The sequence below is a fragment of the Procambarus clarkii genome, chromosome 94 (assembly GCF_040958095.1).
Source record: "Procambarus clarkii isolate CNS0578487 chromosome 94, FALCON_Pclarkii_2.0, whole genome shotgun sequence".
Classification (NCBI taxonomy): domain Eukaryota; kingdom Metazoa; phylum Arthropoda; class Malacostraca; order Decapoda; family Cambaridae; genus Procambarus; species Procambarus clarkii.
In genome coordinates, this window is record NC_091243.1 from 797,247 (window position 1) to 818,067 (window position 20,821).

The window sequence follows — 20,821 nt, forward strand, 5'->3', positions numbered from 1 at the left end:
GCTTAGTGAAATTGAAAGTCAGTGGCGCCTACTGTTAACCATTGACTGGTCCAACATTTGTGAGGGACAAATTCCAACATCTGGAGCGCCATTTTAGACCAAGACAAAAACTGTCAAGAACGCTGCTGGCGATCCCATACTGATTGACCTCGCTGAGTTTGCATTGAAAATATACAGCTTGCAAATCAGTAATGCCCTGGTTGAACGGATATTTTCAAGAGTAACGTCTGTGAAAACTAAACTGAGAAATCGAATGGGACTTGAGCTTTTGACATCAATCTTGACATCAATCTTTGACATCAATCTTGAGAATCAAAACATATCTTGAAGAAAATGTAACTTGTTGCTCGTCATTTGAATCACTCATGTCAATTCTTAAATATGTCTGCAATATACAAGAACGAGGTTGTGGATGCAGATCAAGATCTGCATCCACAACCTCGTTCTTGTATATTGCAGACATATTTAAGAATTGACATGAGTGATTCAAATGGGGTGCATCTATCGAGAGCTGGGGTTATCGTGATGGGGTGCATCTATCGAGAGCTGGGGTTGTTGCTGTTGCGAACTCGCTAGAAGAAGTGGTTAGAGGTGTTTGTTTGGGTTTAAACTGTTAGTAGATAGAGGTATGGGAATTGATTTGGAGGAAGGAGGTAATAAAAGTATGTGTTTGTGGGAGAAAGGAATTGGCAAAACGATCAGGGAAAGAGAAGGTCCGCAAAATAACAATTCACTTAGGGTATATTACACTAACAGTAGAAGTCTAAGAAATAAAATTAACGAATTAAATGCTCTTGTCTGCACAGAAAAAATAGATATTATTGCACTTACCGAAACGTGGATGAATGTAGAAAATAGAGAACTATTAGCTGAATATCAAATATATGGATTTAAACTATTTCACACAGATAGATATATTAGACGAGGAGGTGGAGTAGCCATATATGTTAGGGACAATTTGAAATGTAGTCTCAAAGAGGGAATCAAAACAGAGCCACACACAGAAACTATTTGGATTGAATTAAACGAAAAAGCTAATAATATTATAATAGGAGTAATATATAGGCCACCAAATTTAGACAGAATGGAAGCAAAGCATCTATGGGATGAAATATCTAGAGCATCTAGATCTAACAGTATTTATGTCATGGGTGACTTTAATTTTAGCGGAATAAACTGGTTGTACAAAACAGGGAATAGTGAAGCAGAAGATTTTCTAGAATTAATTGACGATTGCTTTCTTACGCAACACATTAAGGAACCAACACGGGAAAATAATATTTTAGATTTAGTGTTAACTAACAGGGAAACGCAAATTAATGACATCGAAATAGGGAGTGAGCTAGGGAGCAGTGATCACAAAGAAATCAGATTTAGCATAGAATGGAATAGACCAGTAGGAGAAAATTCTGTTAAAGTGCCAGATTTTCGAAAAGCTGATTTTAATAGCCTAAGAAATTTTTTGGGTCAAATTGATTGGAAAGGCTTGGGTATGGGGTGTGGGCCGGTCTTGGAGCGAGACATGAACCCAGCGATAGGTGACTTAAATGGGGATTTCGATGTGGATTCAATATATAACTTATTTAAGAATATTCTAAACAAAGCACAGGAACGTAGTATACCATACAAATTGAATAGATCGTATACTAATGACCCAAAGTGGATAACAAAGAATTTGAAGAACCTTATAGGTAAAAAGAGAGCTTGGTACAAAAGGATTAAAAATGGGGAGGTCACTTTAGAACAGGAATTCGTACAACTGGTTAGAAATGTTAAAAAAGAGATAAGGAAAGCAAAAAGGAACTATGAAGTTCGCATAGCAGGGCAAGCAAAGACAAATCCTAAAGGGTTTTTTCAGTTATATCGTACTAAGACTAGGGAAAGGATAGGTCCATTAAAAACTGAGACAGGTCAAATAACAGATAGTGATGAAGAGATGAGTAGTATTTTTAATAAATATTTTGTATCTGTATTTACTAAAGAGGAACTTAACAATATGCCTTCAGCCGAACAAGTCTATGTGGGTGGGGACGAGGACAGGTTGACGAGTTTAGCAGTTACCAGGGAGGATGTTCTTAAACAAATAGTAAAACTCAAACCAAACAAATCCCCAGGGCCGGATGAAGTGTTTGCTAGGGTGCTTAAAGAATGCAAAGAGGAGCTTTGTGACCCACTGTCAACCATATTTAATAAGAAGAACATAAGAACATAAGAACAAAGGTAACTGCAGAAGGCCTATTGGCCCATACGAGGCAGCTCCTATTCTATAACCACCCAATCCCACTCATATACTTGTCCAACCCGTGCTTGAAACAATCGAGGGACCCCACCTCCACAATGTTACGCGGCAATTGGTTCCACAAATCAACAACCCTGTTACTGAACCAGTATTTACCCAAGTCTTTCCTAAATCTAAACTTATCCAATTTATATCCATTGTTTCGTGTTCTGTCCTGTGTTGATACTTTTAATACCCTATTAATATCCCCCCGGTTATGTCCATTCATCCACTTGTAAACCTCTATCATGTCACCCCTAACTCTTCGCCTTTCCAGTGAATGCAACTTAAGCTTTGTTAATCTTTCTTCATATGAAAGATTTCTAATTTGGGGAACTAACTTAGTCATCCTACGCTGGACACGTTCAAGTGAATTTATATCCATTCTATAATATGGCGACCAAAACTGAACTGCATAATCTAAATGGGGCCTAACTAGAGCAAGATATAGCTTGAGAACCACACCAGGTGTCTTGTTACTAACGCTGCGATTAATAAATCCAAGTGTCCGATTTGCCTTATTACGAACATTTATGCATTGATCCTTTTGTTTTAAATTCTTACTAATCATAACTCCCAGATCCCTTTCGCAATCCGACTTCGCAATCACAACACCATCTAGCTCGTATCTTGTAACTCTATCATCATTACCTAACCTCAGAACTTTACATTTATCAGCATTAAACTGCATCTGCCAATCCTTTGACCATTTCAAAACCCTATCTAGATCAACTTGAAGTGATAGTGAGTCCTCCTCCGAATTAATTTCCCTACCGATTTTCGTATCATCGGCAAATTTGCAAATGTTGCTACTCAAACCTGAATCTAAATCATTTATATATATTATAAACAACAGAGGTCCCAGGACAGAGCCTTGAGGCACTCCACTTACAACATTTTCCCACTCTGACTTGATTCCATTTATACTAACTCTCTGTTTCCTTTGGTATAGCCATGCCCTAATCCAGCTTAATATAGCACCCCCAATACCATGAGACTCTATTTTTTTAATCAGTCTTTCATGTGGCACTGTATCAAAAGCTTTGCTAAAGTCAAGGTATACAACATCGCAATCCTTACCACTATCAACTGCCTCAACAATGCTAGAATAAAAAGATAACAAATTTGTTAAACATGAACGGCCATTTATAAAACCATGTTGCGACTCAATTATTAATTTATGTTTTTCAAGATGAAGACGAATTTTATTTGCTATTATAGATTCGAGTAACTTTCCCACAATAGACGTTAGGCTAATTGGTCGATAGTTAGACGCAAGTGATCTATCTCCTTTCTTAAAAACTGGTATCACATTAGCAACTTTCCAAAACTCTGGCACTCTGCCTGACTCTATTGATTTATTAAATATGGTTGACAGTGGGTCACAAAGCTCCTCTTTGCATTCTTTAAGCACCCTAGCAAACACTTCATCCGGCCCTGGGGATTTGTTTGGTTTGAGTTTTACTATTTGTTTAAGAACATCCTCCCTGGTAACTGCTAAACTCGTCAACCTGTCCTCGTCCCCACCCACATAGACTTGTTCGGCTGAAGGCATATTGTTAAGTTCCTCTTTAGTAAATACAGATACAAAATATTTATTAAAAATACTACTCATCTCTTCATCACTATCTGTTATTTGACCTGTCTCAGTTTTTAATGGACCTATCCTTTCCCTAGTCTTAGTACGATATAACTGAAAAAACCCTTTAGGATTTGTCTTTGCTTGCCCTGCTATGCGAACTTCATAGTTTCTTTTTGCTTTCCTTATCTCTTTTTTAACATTTCTAACCAGTTGTACGAATTCCTGTTCTAAAGTGACCTCCCCATTTTTAATCCTTTTGTACCAAGCTCTCTTTTTACCTATAAGGTTCTTCAAATTCTTTGTTATCCACTTTGGGTCATTAGTATACGATCTATTCAATTTGTATGGTATACTACGTTCCTGTGCTTTGTTTAGAATATTCTTAAATAAGTTATATATTGAATCCACATCGAAATCCCCATTTAAGTCACCTATCGCTGGGTTTATGTCTCGCTCCAAGACCGGCCCACACCCCATACCCAAGCCTTTCCAATCAATTTGACCCAAAAAATTTCTTAGGCTATTAAAATCAGCTTTTCGAAAATCTGGCACTTTAACAGAATTTTCTCCTACTGGTCTATTCCATTCTATGCTAAATCTGATTTCTTTGTGATCACTGCTCCCTAGCTCACTCCCTATTTCGATGTCATTAATTTGCGTTTCCCTGTTAGTTAACACTAAATCTAAAATATTATTTTCCCGTGTTGGTTCCTTAATGTGTTGCGTAAGAAAGCAATCGTCAATTAATTCTAGAAAATCTTCTGCTTCACTATTCCCTGTTTTGTTCAACCAGTTTATTCCGCTAAAATTAAAGTCACCCATGACATAAATACTGTTAGATCTAGATGCTCTAGATATTTCATCCCATAGATGCTTTGCTTCCATTCTGTCTAAATTTGGTGGCCTATATATTACTCCTATTATAATATTATTAGCTTTTTCGTTTAATTCAATCCAAATAGTTTCTGTGTGTGGCTCTGTTTTGATTCCCTCTTTGAGACTACATTTCAAGTTGTCCCTAACATATATGGCTACTCCACCTCCTCGTCTAATATATCTATCTGTGTGAAATAGTTTAAATCCATATATTTGATATTCAGCTAATAGTTCTCTATTTTCTACATTCATCCACGTTTCGGTAAGTGCAATAATATCTATTTTTTCTGTGCAGACAAGAGCATTTAATTCGTTAATTTTATTTCTTAGACTTCTACTGTTAGTGTAATATACCCTAAGTGAATTGTTATTTTGCGGACCTTCTCTTTCCCTGATCGTTTTGCCAATTCCTTTCTCCCACAAACACATACTTTTATTACCTCCTTCCTCCAAATCAATTCCCATACCTCTATCTACTAACAGTTTAAACCCAAACAAACACCTCTAACCACTTCTTCTAGCGAGTTCGCAACAGCAACAACCCCAGCTCTCGATAGATGCACCCCATCACGAGCATACATTTCATTTCTTCCATAGAAGTGTTCCCAGTTGTCTATGAAAGATATTGCATTTGATTTGCAATATCTTTCCAGCCGGCAATTGACACCAAGTGCCCTCGATATCCATTCATTTCCCACTCCCTTTCTTGGAAGAATGCCACATATGATCGGGATTCCTCCCTTGCTCCTAACTAACCCTATGGCTGTTTTATACCTCTGAATCAGTTCCTCACTCCTGACTCGACCAACATCATTTCCTCCCACGCTAATGCAAATAATGGGATTGTTCCCATTACCAGCCATAATATCATTCATGTTGTTTATAATATCACCAATGCCAGCTCCGGGATAGCAAACCCTTAACCTGTTCCCCCTATCTCTAGCACAAAACGTTCTATCCAAATACCTTATCTGGGAATCTCCCACAACTAATGTTTGCTTAGGTACTTCCTTTACTTTCTGAGGGGCCTGCGCTTCCTTTCTCTTCGTTGCTTTCCCTTTTGCGCGATCCACAGTCTCTCCACAGCACTCGTCCTCCAAAACGTCAAATGAATTTGAAGTAGCTATGGCGTTTGAAGGCGGCTTTATCAAAGTCTTCTTAAGGCCCCTGTCTTTCGCAACTCTCCAAGACGAGGTCCCTTTACTGCTGGTCTCCTCCTTCGTTACTTCTCGTTGTTTTTTAAGCTGACGCACCTCCTCCCGCAGAGAGTCCAACTCTGTCCTCAGGGCTCCCACTAGAGTCACCAGGTCCTTCACTACAACTTCCATATTGCTATGATGAGTTATATATAAATCAATAGAGTCAGGCAGAGTGCCAGAGTTTTGGAAAGTTGCTAATGTGATACCAGTTTTTAAGAAAGGAGATAGATCACTTGCGTCTAACTATCGACCAATTAGCCTAACGTCTATTGTGGGAAAGTTACTCGAATCTATAATAGCAAATAATATTCGTCTTCATCTTGAAAAACATAAATTAATAATTGAGTCGCAACATGGTTTTATAAATGGCCGTTCATGTTTAACAAATTTGTTATCTTTTTATTCTAGCATTGTTGAGGCAGTTGATAGTGGTAAGGATTGCGATGTTGTATACCTTGACTTTAGCAAAGCTTTTGATACAGTGCCACATGAAAGACTGATTAAAAAAATAGTCTCTCATGGTATTGGGGGTGCTATATTAAGCTGGATTAGGGCATGGCTATACCAAAGGAAACAGAGAGTTAGTATAAATGGAATCAAGTCAGAGTGGGAAAATGTTGTAAGTGGAGTGCCTCAAGGCTCTGTCCTGGGACCTCTGTTGTTTATAATATATATAAATGATTTAGATTCAGGTTTGAGTAGCAACATTTGCAAATTTGCCGATGATACGAAAATCGGTAGGGAAATTAATTCGGAGGAGGACTCACTATCACTTCAAGTTGATCTAGATAGGGTTTTGAAATGGTCAAAGGATTGGCAGATGCAGTTTAATGCTGATAAATGTAAAGTTCTGAGGTTAGGTAATGATGATAGAGTTACAAGATACGAGCTAGATGGTGTTGTGATTGCGAAGTCGGATTGCGAAAGGGATCTGGGAGTTATGATTAGTAAGAATTTAAAGCAAAAGGATCAATGCATAAATGTTCGTAATAAGGCAAATCGGACACTTGGATTTATTAATCGCAGCGCTAGTAACAAGACACCTGGTGTGGTTCTCAAGCTATATCTTGCTCTAGTTAGGCCCCATTTAGATTATGCAGTTCAGTTTTGGTCGCCATATTATAGAATGGATATAAATTCACTTGAACGTGTCCAGCGTAGGATGACTAAGTTAATTCCCCAAATTAGAAATCTTTCATATGAAGAAAGATTAACAAAGCTTAAGTTGCATTCACTGGAAAGGCGAAGAGTTAGGGGTGACATGATAGAGGTTTACAAGTGGATGAATGGACATAACCGGGGGGATATTAATAGGGTATTAAAAGTATCAACACAGGACAGAACACGAAACAATGGATATAAATTGGATAAGTTTAGATTTAGGAAAGACTTGGGTAAATACTGGTTCGGTAACAGGGTTGTTGATTTGTGGAACCAATTGCCGCGTAACATTGTGGAGGTGGGGTCCCTCGATTGTTTCAAGCACGGGTTGGACAAGTATATGAGTGGGATTGGGTGGTTATAGAATAGGAGCTGCCTCGTATGGGCCAATAGGCCTTCTGCAGTTACCTTTGTTCTTCTTCTTATGTTCTTAAGATCTTGATAATCTTCAACTGTAAAGACGTGGAAGGACTCCACACCCATTAGGCTTCAAACAGTAAATATTGGTAAGTTATCCTATTATCATATTGGTTAAATACATTAACTATATATTTCAGTTTATTTCTCAGTTTAGTGAAGCATAATGGGTGTATATATATGTGCAGAGAAAATATTAATAAAACAATTAAAATCTTTAATGTACTCTATATATCAAAATAGATTACTTTAAAACCCGTATCAATCACTAAACAAAAAATTGGGCTACTCTTATGATACAAATTCACTACTTTTAGAGCGTCAGCTCTCTACTTTCAGCAACTTGACTCTGGCAACCTGGCGTGTTTAAAAGGCGGGCCACCAGACACTTGTCAACCACAACACACTGAGCCGCCCCGAGGGAAGGTTTACGCTGCACCAGTAATACTCTACTAGCCAACAGTACAAGTCCTCTCTTTCTACAGTAACGTTGAGTTGTGAGTGTTAGAAGATGTCAGTGATGGTGGTAGGTGTGAGGGCCGGGCGCGTGGTGTCAGCAGGAGCCAGACACAAGCACACACTCTCTGCAGGTAAGAACCTCTTATATCACCGTGTTGTTATCTGTTATAACTTACCTGTTCGTCCTTCTGTAAGTTGTGTATGTATAGGTGTGTCATTTTGCGTTATATCGTGAAAGGGGGATACAATGAGGTCATCCAAGGGTCGGTTAACACCAGCCTGACAACAAGAGAAGGTGACCCTGACCAACCTTGGGGACCGGATGGTCACGAGTTATTTCACATTACTCAGTATGATAAACATTGTGTGGTAGAAGAGTGGATTGTTTAGGTGCAGATTGTTCTAATGAGTCTAAATAGTTTAGTCTGAATTATGGTTGTACACTATATTAATGTTCTTGAGAGGAAGATAGCAAGGTGAAGGTAATGGTCAGATCGTACACACGTTTCAACAAACTAAACTTATTTTGGTTGACTTCCCGACCCTTTCCTCTTGGTGTCCCGGACTCAGGGCCGGGAAGATTGATAGTTGAATCCATCATTTAACTTTCAGTGAATCATGGGTCCTGACTCAAAGGTGCTTTTTATCGATCTGCTGCAAGGTAATGTTAATTTGGTTGTCAAGATGAGCATTATTATTCCCACATGTAAGGTCCTGCATTTGTCTATATTAAAGAGCATTTGCCAGTCTTCTGATCATTTGTAGAGATCGTGTGGGTCTCTTTGTGAGGCTTCAATATAATTTGTTGATATTGAATTATATAAATTAATTTAGGAATTAATTTTTCTGCAAGCACATAAAAAGTAGAATGTAAAAGGAACATGCACGACTTTGTAAAAATTAGAAAGCATGTACCTGATTTTTTTTTAAATGTTAATAAAAATACAAATTACTGTATATGAATTATATATGTTGCTGAAAATTGCTGTAGTAAATGTTCCAAGTTGTGATCTTAAAATTATTCAGTAGCATTATAATCTCAATGTGTGCAAAAGAAGTGTTTACCTGTTTGCCGGAGAGCCACTAACACTAATGGACTCGACAAGGACAGGAAGCCGGCGGCTTGTTCAAGGTCCTCTCCCCATTTGTCTATCTTTTCCATTTGTACTTTAAAAGTTAACATTTTTTGGAGTTTTGGCATTTATGGCTTTGGTGGGTAGGAGGTTCCATGCCTTAATAACCCTGCTGGTGAAAAAGCATCTCCCGTTCTCGGTCTTACATTGTGGCTTGTTGAGCTTGTAACCCTTGTTCCTTACATCTGACCTTTCGGAAAAAACAAATTTGCAGATCAACATCCTTCAAATTGTTTAGTATTTTAATCATCATGTCTCCAAGGGATGTTCATCCCTGGAAGACTTCAAGGTCTACCCTTGCTGTAAAACAGTTAACATTCACATTCTGTAATCCTTCTGAACCTGATAACAGCTTCTAAACTTCTTGCTGGCATTTTTCTCCCAACTGCTAGCAGTAAAATGAATTGTTCATTAAACTTGTTCATTAAAGATTGATTGATTGATGATGATTATGCCACCCAAAAGGTGGCACGGGCATGAATAGCCCGTAAGTGGTGGCCCTTTTGAGCCATTACCAGTATCAATAGATGATACTGGAGATCTGTGGAGGTACGACTGCACCCTGCGTGACGGGAGATGTCTCCCTCATTAAAAGAGGTGGCCCGTCAATATACTGCATGAAATGGACAAACAAATAACATAATAAAATAAATAAAACTTGAACCAGCACTTGATCACAGATAACATAAATTGTAATAAATTAATAGTATAGGTCTGTATACCAGACCTAAAATTGTCAGATTTATAACGCCCAGCAAAACAATCTACTTAACTTCAGCAGCTGAAACATCCTATCTCTCACAACTAACCACTCCACTGGTGGAGTCACTCCCCCTTACTAACTTGGAGAGGCACTCCTATGCAATTTCGCCAACCTATTGTATTCTAACAAAACGGTAATCCTTACTAACTCGGTGACACTGCCATACACTATTTGACAAAGTATTAAATACATTAATATGTTTATGATAATACTTCCTAAAAGAGTCAGGATTCTCGGCCTCTGTATGCACACAATGTGTAATTTATTTACTAGGCTTCTGGTATTTGTGTAGAAGCAGTTTAAACACCTGACATTGTTCCTAGGGGCATGTAAGATTGCTCCTGCATACTATTATTCCATACATACTATAGTTATTGTGCCTGCTTGTCGACAAATCTATAGGGTTAGGTCTGCCTGACTGGGTGAATCCTCTCCTCCATCCACTGTCATGATCACCTGCCCAATCCTTGTTTTTAACTTTGTCTGTACAGTACTTTGTCTGTACTGGCCTGTGTGTAACTCCTTTAGTTTGTCTCGGTTCTTTGTTCTTTTGCTGTTCAACTGTGAAGTCTGGGGATGGGTTTGGAACTGCTATTTGAACTGTAGGATAAAAATATAGGATGACATACTAGGCGAGGTAGCAAGATTCAAATTTTTTGGGCCAATTTGGAAAGTAGTAGTATGGTGGGTACTGTAAGAGTATAATGAATAGAAGAGTGGTATGAAAGGTGAAGAATATAATGAAAGTAGGAATGTTGTGGAGTAATATTCTACTCCCAGTTGTGACAAATGGAATTTAAACTTTCTTAAATTGGATAGGGGTAGTGCTAAAGACTACAAGCTATGGTAATTATGATTTTGAGAGTTGGCTGGTATAAGCATGTGGCATGGTTATGGTAGTGAAGTAGAGTATAACATAGTGTGGGGGGGGGGATGAATTGTGGAGCAAGTGAAGTGCAATACACCGTGGTGGTAAGAACATGGTAAAATACCTTAGGATCATTTACCAATGGTAAATAAGGGTGAAATATGGTAAAAGATCATACAGTAGGCAGACGACAGTTGTTTAGAAGGGAACAGTGGAAAGGTTTATGGAAAGAAAAGGGCAGAGACCTTTAATAGAGTGAAAGGTTTGAGGAACTTCTGCTAGCATGCTCTAGCAGAAGTTCCTGGATAGGGTTTCGGGAATTCTTCTACTCCCCGAGCCAGGCCTGGGGCCAGGCTCTAGATGTGTGCAGCATTTATTAGTCAGGTTAAGCTTTAATGGGTCTGGCAAAAAATTGAACGAGTATGGCTTTAAGGGGACAACGACAATCCATTATATTTTCTAACATATACCCATCATATAATAAATGTTTGTGCAAAGAATGAGTGTCTATACATCTAGTGGGATGTAACATTGAAGATTTCCTTTACCAGAACAACAGCAGCAACCACCACAGCAAAAGATGCATCAGGCAGCGAGTGGAATGACCAGTTTTCAACCATCACACATACCCATGCCAGCAAACGTAGAGGAGCTTCAGGCGTCGGAAAAGGTACAGTATGTTGAAGACATGGGAGAATTTAAGGGTGTCATTCAATTAACTCGACAGATGTGAGAAGTACTGTATTTATAAAGACTACCCTATAAAAAGGATTACAATAGTTAATAGTATAAAATATTGGCTAGTTTCTTTCAGCCATGTATGATTTTATAATATTGTTGAGAACTTTATAAAATAATCCACCTACTGAATTTCTTCTCCAAAATGCACATTTCTAAATGAAAGAAATTTGAATTGAAGTTTATTGAATCGAGAATATATAAAAATATGCCCGGTAACCACCCAATTTTCACATTGAACATTTGAAGGTACAGATTGACTTGGTAATTGGGGTTGTTCTGTATGTAATTTAAAATGCATCTTTGCACAGGAACACACCCTATTGGCCTTTTTATACCCGTGTATCACTTCACAACATAAAGTACATTTGTGCTTGCCTATCAGTGTTTGGCTCTCTGGCTACAAAGGGGATGCCCTACCTACTAGCCTTGTTGTGCTGTACTTGTTGCATTATAGTTGAACAATGCTGACAATCGCATTCTTTGTCGAATCTGCTGTTAAAGTTGTGGATGGAGGTGGCTTCCACTTCATCTTCTCTCTGTGCATTTCACTTGTTGACAACCTGTATGAGTATTTTCATGCACTTTTTATTTTTGTTTACCAGCTTAAACTTGTCCTCTAATGTATAGTTAGAAAGGCTTGGTACTTTCTCCTGGTAATTACATAATTACCTTGTCCTATTTTTTCTCAATTTAAAGTGGCTATCAGCTTAAACTTGTCCTCTAATGTATAGTTAGAAAGGCTTGGTACTTTCTCCTGGTAATTACATAATTACCTTGTCCTATTTTTTCTCAATTTAAAGTGGCTATCATTGTTCACCTTGTTTATTCCCTTCAGTATCTTGTATGTTGTGATCATATCTCCTCTGTTTCTTTTGTCCTCCTGGGTTATGAGGTAAAGCTCCTTTAACATATTCTAGCTTAAGCATCTTGGCTCTGGAACTAATCTTTTGCAAACCTTGGCACTTTTTAAATTTTAGTTTTATTTGACAAGGTGTGTATTTCAGGCCAATGCTGCATATTCCAGCAGCAAAAGCTGTGTAGATTGCTTTGAAATAGTCCTGATTTAGGTTTCTAAGCTACTTACTAGTGTTCACCAGCATCCCATATGCTACCAAAGCCACCCTACCTTTGTGCAACCCGTTCTCGCAAATTCGTAAAGTCAATATTGACTTATTAACTACGTGCATAGGTGATATACTAAACATAATAGAAACCCTTAAAAAGATTCATAGAAAACACCGACCTTACCTAACCTTGTTAGTATCTTAAGATAAGCATCTTATTGCTTCGAAATTACAATTATTACTTAACCTATACCTATTATAGGTTAGGTAATAATTGTAATTACGAAGCAATAAGATGCTTATCTTAAGATACTAACAAGGTTAGGTAAGGTCGGTGTTTTCTATGAATCTTTTTAAGGGTATCTATTATGTTAAGTATGTCACCTATGCACATATTTAATAAGTCAATACTGACTTATTAAATTTGCGAGAACGGGTTGCTTTGTGTGCCTCTGGTGATATTGTTGGACTCAAATGATATCCTCTCTCAAATCTTACTCGAATTCCTGTAGTTGCTTCCCATTTATGGTTATAAACATCTTCTGGTCTTTTCTCCTTTTCCCCATCCTCATTACCTTACACTTAGTGGATTGAACTCCATCAACTACCAGTATGTTTTCCCACTCCTGGAGTTTGTAAAGGTCCTGCAACATTTTGCAGTTCTCTATTATTACATTCCTCATTAGCTTTACAGAATCTGCAAATAGCAGCATATATGAGCACACACACTCTTGGGTAGCTCATTAATACAAGTTAAGGACAGTAGTGGTCCCAGGACCAAGCCTTAGGGGATCCTACTTATTATATTCCTCCTGCTGGAGACCTTGCCTCTTGATGTTTTGCCTTCTGTACTTCAGGTACTCCCTTACTTTGTTTAGTGCCTTCCTAATTACCCCAGCTGACATTTCCATCTTTTACGCCAGTCTTTTGTGTGGAACAACATCGAATGCTTTTGACAGTTTAGGAAAATGCATTCTACCTAGATTACATCTTTCCTGGGTAGATTTCAAATTCAATCAGGTTTGCTAGGCATGACTTCCTCCTCCTCAGTCCATGCTGACATTTTGTTACTAAAAGTTTAGTCTTTCCAGGTGCTCACTATTCTCTTCTCGATTAGTCTCCAGCACTTTATATTTACTTGTTATTGACACTGGTCTGTAATTTAGTACCTCCTGTCTGTCCCCATTCTTGTTGTGCATTTCCTAATGCCTGAAAATTTGATTTGTAATATATAACATTTAATTACTGTACAACAGTCATTGTTTATTTGTATACCAATCATGTCACTTGAGGCCTAGTCCCACTTAACTAGAGTAAATGTCAAAAGTAATAATAATTATTGTAACGTTTTGGTATAATGCAAGCCTAGCATTCCAAAGTATCATAAAGTCTTTGTTTTTCACTTGAGCAAACCTAATGACCAATCACTAAAATTTCATTCACATACCTACAAAGCCCATGAAGCTTGTATTAGTTTGACAACTACAGTATTAGTTGCCATTTAATTCTTCAGGTTACTTTTTCATTAGAAAGCCAACTCTCTCCTTACTCCTCTAATTCTCTTACTCCTGCTTTAATACTTCCACTTTTTATTCTCATATGAACCTTGCACATTGAACATTTTTCTCGCTTAACTTTTAACCTTCCATTCTCATGGTTTTAAACTTATTATCTTTGCATTTAACGAGGACTGAAAATGCCTACTACAATTTTTGTGCCCAGGCAGGTCAAAGCCCTAGGTTCAAGGGTAATTTTCCCATATGGAAAGGTATATGCTTTCTGATAATTTTATTATTCAGCAATAAATTGTAGGAGAGGGGGGAAAAATAGGTTTATGAATAACATAGGAACTGTGCTGTGCTGTAATTGAATAAAAGTACAGGTATTTGGTAATTTTTTTTCTCTTTTGCAGGCACGTTTCTCTCCTCGTCGCAACAGAGATGTTTCTTCACAGTTGAACCAAGTGGGCAGCTTGTTTAGCTCAGGGTCCTTGGGCAACCAAGGGTCACAGAGTGCCTACAACCGTGGAACACTGCCTGTTGACTCTCACGTTGATGTTTATGATGCACGCATCACAGTTTCTTTGTCTTCGGTGAGTTTGATTTATACCTAAAGTAAGATCCTTATTGTATATAATAATCATTCCTTAGACACCACATAGAACTGAACCATGTAGTAAGTATTTATATTTGAAGAGTCCTTGTTTGAAAGTTTATTTTTGGGAAAGTTAAGAAAGTTATACACAACATAATGATGCAGTAAGGCATCTCTGTGAAGCTTTTTTTGTTTTTTAATAAGTTATTTAAAATTCAAAAATATTTAAAGGATGAATACTACATGGTAAATTGGGCACCACTCCTCATTTCCTTAAATGTGAATATCCTTGTATTACTTTGGTACACCACAACCAGGCATATGCAAATGCCTTTGGGAAAAGACCTATTTGGATGCAGACGAGTCAAAAGATTTGGGTGGTACTGGTTTAACATTTTTTTTAATTTAATATTCATAAATGTTCATGTACATTTATTGTACTTTAGTTTAGCTAATGAGCCATGCTAATTTAGGTTATAAAAACTACATAGTGGGTATCCATTATCTATATGATGTAATGGAATGATGAGCAGGTGAACTGCATATCGCTTGCTACACAATTCTTGTGACCTTTGAGAGCATAGTGTAACAGATATTCTGAGTGGCAAAATGTAAGCTCAGGAAAATAAAAAATACAATTAAACTAAGGTTTTCATACTGGTGATATGAAATGCCCAAGGGTAATTATTTATACTTGAGTGAAACATTAAGTATAAATGGTTAAGTATAGTGATACTTAACCTAAAAATGTGCATATGATGAATCCAGAAATGTGTCACAAAAAAATAAAATGCAGTTAGCCTGCAAAATTTGTCCTGGGTTCGATTCCTTGGCAGTGTGGTGTTTGGGCTCATTTTGGGAATTAGTGTTGGAGGTTGCATTTTGGGATATGTTAGTAGGGTTATACGGACTTTTACACAAGTCAAACGGGTTTCTGTTCCCAATAATGTTAAATGGTGATTTTCCCTTACATTATTTAATATTTTACCTAATTATTATTTGTCTTTTACCATCTCTTAACTTAAATATAGACACTTGTTTCACACTGGTTCTGGTTGGAATACCTCCCACTTGCACAAATTTTGCACAGCATTGCATATTGATCTTGACCCACAAAAATTTCTCTAGCTTCTCGTGCATATTTCACTTCATACACTTCTTTCTTCACATAATCAAATCACTCCAGTTTATCACCTTCCCTTCACCTCTATGTATGACTCAAGGCATTTGAGAGGAACAAACTTGTCTCTGAACACACCCACCAAGACATCCACATTGCCTTTTAAGCCTTGCATACCCCCACTTTCCAACCACTACTTTGCATCCATTCACCACTTGAATGAAGCATGAAATACTTGTTGACCAAACAATAGAAAGTGAAGGGATGACGACGTTTTGGTCCGTCCCGCACCATTCTCAAAGCGATTGTGATGAGGCAAAGGCAATAAATAGGCGAGAGAGAGGTGAGAAGAAAATCTTAGAGGAAGAAAAAGAAAGGTAAAAGTTATGAAAGGTAATGTGTAATAAAGGGGATAGGAATAGGAATGAGAAAGGGATCGTAAGAGAAAACATGGGACAGAAAAAGGAAAGAGAAAGATAAATGGAAGGGTAAGCTTACGTTAGGTCATGTTTGTTAAAACGTTTCCTTCACCACCTTCCCTCATCACAATAGACTTGAGAATGGTCCAGGATGGACCGAAACGTCGTCGTCCCTTCACCTTCTGTTGTGTGGTCTGGTCAACATACTTTAGCCACGTTATTGTGACTCATCGCCTGCATAGAGAAAACTGTATTTTCATTCTGGTTTAATTAAATTTTTTTATCTTTTCAGGTGATGCAAGCAAATGTCCCCAAGCCTTATGGAATTTCAGGGAAGGCCCCAGTTCATCTAAACATGCTTGGTGGTCAGTGGGCCCAGGATGACAAGTATGTCTCTGGTGACCTCCTCGACCACCACCACTCTACCATCATCTTGAAGAAAAACCCAGGTACTGCCCTCATAACCTTTGGCAGTTTGGGACTCGGATCCCTCGTGAAGCGTGTTGCTCTGTTAAAACTGAGTGGACTTGATTATAGAGGTCTGGAGACTGTGTGTGGCAACAGTAGAATAGACTATTTAAACAGTCGACGGTTTTCTTCGTGTACGAACAATGTGTGTACCCATATGTTGAGGTGAGAGATTGCCTTTGCACCCAGGCCTCATCTTCTTCGGTGAAGGGCACGAGATTTATCTTGCAGACAGTTTTTCATTTCGGTGCTTGACAAAAAGGGTGAAGCACATTACAAACCTCCAAAACTGTACTGCAGGTAGTATGTCCTGTTGCTTTGGAATGTGTAGCAGCACCTTGGAACTGTGTAGTGCTCTTCCTGGGCAGTAGGCTTTCATGGCATTTTACTCTGTTCTGGTGCTTTATAGTGCATCTTGGAAACTCTCGTTACTTTTTTTTTTTTTTCTCCTGCATTTCTGCAAGTTTTGTGTTTTCTTTCACTGGCTGGCTCTCTGCTGGTACCTTCCTTCCCATCTCGCCTTCTTTTTTTCCTATGTCCCTAGTATTGTGGTGTTGGGCACTGGACATAGGTTCTCTTCTGGCCTCTTATAATTTGGTCCTCCCCTCTGTTCCCATTTGTTGCGTGTCGTGTGCATTACTGGATGACCTCTTTTGAATCTTGGCTTGTGTTGGTGGTAGAAACCTTATTTTAGTAACCATTTGACTTTAGTATTCAGTGTGGATCTGTTGGAATTTGAACGAGACTGCAAATTTGTGCATGCAAGTGTGTGCGCGCCCCAGTCTGTGTATCCCCATTCCATGAGGACGGTGCTGTGCATCATCTTGGATTGACTATGTACCAATGGGTGTCACGTTCAGTTTTCTTTGTTCCAGATTCTTCTCTTGGCCCTCCTTGGTGTCCCAACTTGGTTCCCTTCCTTGTCTTTCTCCTCGCTTAGGATTTTGGGTGTCTGTATCTTATGGCTTCCTGTGCAGTTTTCTGATCCTAGTGTTGTTTCTTGGCCAAATTGATTCACAGTACTATAGGGGAGTATGTTTTCATAGGTCTCTCTCTCTCTCTCTCTCTCTCTCTCTCTCTCTCTCTCTCTCTCTCTCTCTCTCTCTCTCTCTCTCTCTCTCTCTCTCTCTCTCTCTAAGTACATTATTTGTTCCTTTGCTTATTTTTTTCTTATGGCCTTGTCTGGTCAAGTGGCTTATTCTGACTGTTACTACATCCTATAATGGCACCTTGGTGGTGCCACTATGGCTTAGCTTTACCCCTCAATTTTGTATTTCTCCATTAATAAAATTTGTTAGCCACCTTCAGCTTTAGTTTCATCCAGGGACAACCTTACTTTCTTATGGCCAGTTCAGCCCTGGCTCCTGATTTCGGTGTGTGCCAGCTCCCATGTTCCTTATTTTTATTTCTTTACATGGCTCAGCAATTTATGCTCAACACCATTGCATCATATATAATTGCTTTGGTAGAGCTACATCTTGATTTTTGGCTAGATTTTTCTAGTTGTCTTTGAAGCTTGGCAGCCTTTTTAAAAAAGCAAATCATTGCTGTGTGCTGTTGATGCCCAATTGGGCATTTGATAACGTGCCTGTCCTTCGTCGTGGACAATTCAGATTCGTGCCTCTTTAGATGGTTAGTTTTTTCATTAGTACATTGTTCAAACTTTCAGGCAAGTACGTTTACTAGCTTTCTGGTCTTGGCTTGTTTTATCAGGAGATGCTTTTGTGCATTTCCTTCTTGTTTTATGCTTGGAATGAGAAGACTTTGTTCAGGCTCGATGCATTCAGTTAAAACCATGAACAGTTATCTTCAGGCTTCTCAGAGTACAGTACTGTACTACTTTTGAGCTCTTCCTGATACATTTTGATGACATGTGGCATTGTGTAAAAGGAATCCTTATGGGTGACACACACACATTGGTTGAATTTTAGTGTAATGTTATGAAGTGAAGCTAAAGAATTTGATTTTATTTCAGTTTGTAAAGATATTGGTAAAAAAAAAAGATTCTATGTATAGCATCAGTAAAACCACTTGTTCACCATCTACTTTAAAATAGTCTGTTAGCTGAGTTGTTGGTTCAGTGTGGTTCCACTGGCACACTGCTGCTTAGTGCTATATAAAATACATTGTGTACAAGATTGTGTGTAATATTATCTGACAGGCTACAACAGCAGAATTTAGAATGAATTAAAATTCTTAATATACTTGATGTACAGTATTTTCTCCATTTTTTTTCCTTGTACTCCATACTTCAAAGCATAGACTTAGTCTGCCTTTCGTGCAAAATCTATTGTGTTAGAACATGTTAACGGTGGAGCTAGGCTGGGTGGCAGCTGTTTGTACTAGTCTTGACCTTAATATTGGACCTGTTTATTTAATTTATTTTGTCTTTATTTTCAGTGGAGTAGATATGACGGGGTTGATAAAGAGTTTAGGCATCAACATAGGAAGGGTGACCGAGGGAGCTGCTGCTGCTGTGGGTTGTGAAACTTCGGCCTCCATAGCAACTGCACCAGAGGAAGCTCTTGGCGAGGTTGCAGCCACAGAAAGTCTTCAACGGGGAGACGTGGCAGAGGCTGTTGCCGCTGAAGTAGCTGGTAGTGCTAACAGTGTAGAAGTGCCGTAGATTTGAACACTGTGAGAGCAGCAGGGGCTGCCACATTTGTAGTGGCATATGCTGTGCATAAGGTGTTTGCTCCAGCACGTATAGCTATAACACTTACCGCCACTCCTTTTATTGTTAGACATCTACGAAAAATTGGATTTTTGAAACCACCCAAACCTAAAGCAAGTTAAGGCTTTAAAATTATAAATGCTGTTAAAAGCATTGGAATAATTCTTAATATTAATTTTTAGATTAAATGGTCATTATTCTGATGAATTAGTGGGATATACAAAATATTGGCAAATTCTGTAGTCCTAAAATTGTAACAGTTGTAAACCTAATTTGCTCAAAAGATTTGCACATTAAATCTAAGGCTTATTGTCTCTTATTCATTAAAATAAGCCTTCATTACTTGATACACATGATGTCTTGCAGTACTATATAGGGTTTGTAATTTATAATTTTATATCAAACGTTCTCTTGAAGACATTTAGTGCTTTGTGATGGCTTGTAGCCTCTTGTTGCACAGACGTCCGTTGAATGAACTTTAGTGTGTACTAAATTGGGACCATGTTCAGAAGTTTCTGATGATTTGAATGTTTATTGATTGATCTCTGCTTCTGTGGGTGAGCACAGTTGTGTAATTTTCGCAAAGATTTATAATTTAGGCAATTTAAATTAAAATACTGTAATTATGAATTGTTTTATTTTGGTTACGAATGATTTCAGGGTTGTGCTGCAGTGTGGTTGTTTCTTTGATGCTATATAATACATGTAATACTGTACTATAATGAATGAATGAAAGAGATATTTACAGCTTGTATATAGTTTTTTATTTAAAATGTTAAACCTTTTCACTATTACACAGCTTTTTTGTTTCTTACTCAAGAGCCAATGCTTTTCAACCTGATGAAATTGAGAAAGGGGTAAATTTGTGATTGACTTTGAGCAAATCTGTGATGTATATAGCTCTAAATGTGGTACTTTTTGCTCTTTACACTTCTGCTGCTGCTGTACAGAGTAGACAGTGGGAGGCTGTATCGACTTGATTGACAGTCACATAAGATTAGTGTATGAATAGCATGTGGGAGGCACACAAAAACTCAAGTGATGTCTCTGACTAAGATCTTATGGTGGGGCATTCACTACTGTCAAATTTTACTTTACCATAATATTTATCACATGAATCCATTGTACTTGACAAAACTCCATGAATCTGTATGGTACTGTGCTGGAACAAAGGTGGACTACTTTAAGAACAAATTAGAAAAGTTCTTGCAAGAAGTACTGGACCAACTGGGCTGTTGTGGATATATGGACCTATGGGCAGCTGCAAGCAACAGCCTGTTGGACCAAGTTATCACAAGTAGAGCCTAGTTTCATGCCGGGCTTGGGTAAGTAAGTAATTATCAAAAGAAGGCACCAAACTGGGAAGGCTATGTAGCACCATCAAATACGCAAAATAATCAGAGGGCGCTAAATATCACCAAGGATGCCAATACGAGAACAAAAACGCATAAGGCGAACGATATCAAAAGTATCCGAGTCACCAAGAATTCTATCGAGGGACAGGT

At 38.2% G+C, this 20,821-nt stretch overlaps 2 protein-coding genes and 1 long non-coding RNA gene across 9 annotated transcripts in view; 2 read left to right on the forward strand and 1 right to left on the reverse strand.

Moving 5' to 3' along the window:
- Positions 1-20,821, forward strand: part of LOC138359924 (uncharacterized) — a 148,652-nt gene that overhangs the window by 82,898 nt on the left and 44,933 nt on the right. The gene's annotated exons all lie outside the window — the stretch shown is intronic.
- LOC123752395 (uncharacterized) overlaps positions 1-20,821 on the reverse strand; it is a 74,523-nt gene that overhangs the window by 37,908 nt on the left and 15,794 nt on the right. The window lies entirely within an intron of this gene.
- Positions 7,891-19,659, forward strand: LOC138360005 (uncharacterized). The gene is made up of 5 exons (XM_069319890.1): positions 7,891-8,103; positions 11,288-11,406; positions 14,454-14,633; positions 16,467-16,623; positions 19,043-19,659. The coding sequence occupies exons 1-5, from the start codon at positions 8,025-8,027 to the stop codon at positions 19,048-19,050; spliced, it is 543 nt and encodes a 180-aa protein (XP_069175991.1). The 5' UTR covers positions 7,891-8,024; the 3' UTR covers positions 19,051-19,659.

What these genes read in the sequence shown, in the direction of transcription:
- LOC138360005 (XM_069319890.1), top strand. Translation starts at nt 8,025, where the DNA reads ATGTCAGTGATGGTGGTAGGTGTGAGGGCCGGGCGCGTGGTGTCAGCA. An exon ending in AGCTTCAGGCGTCGGAAAAG is followed by an intron (nt 11,407 to 14,453) that starts GTACAGTATGTT and finishes TCTCTTTTGCAG; the next exon opens with GCACGTTTCTCTCCTCGTCG. An exon ending in TCACAGTTTCTTTGTCTTCG is followed by an intron (nt 14,634 to 16,466) that starts GTGAGTTTGATT and finishes TTATCTTTTCAG; the next exon opens with GTGATGCAAGCAAATGTCCC.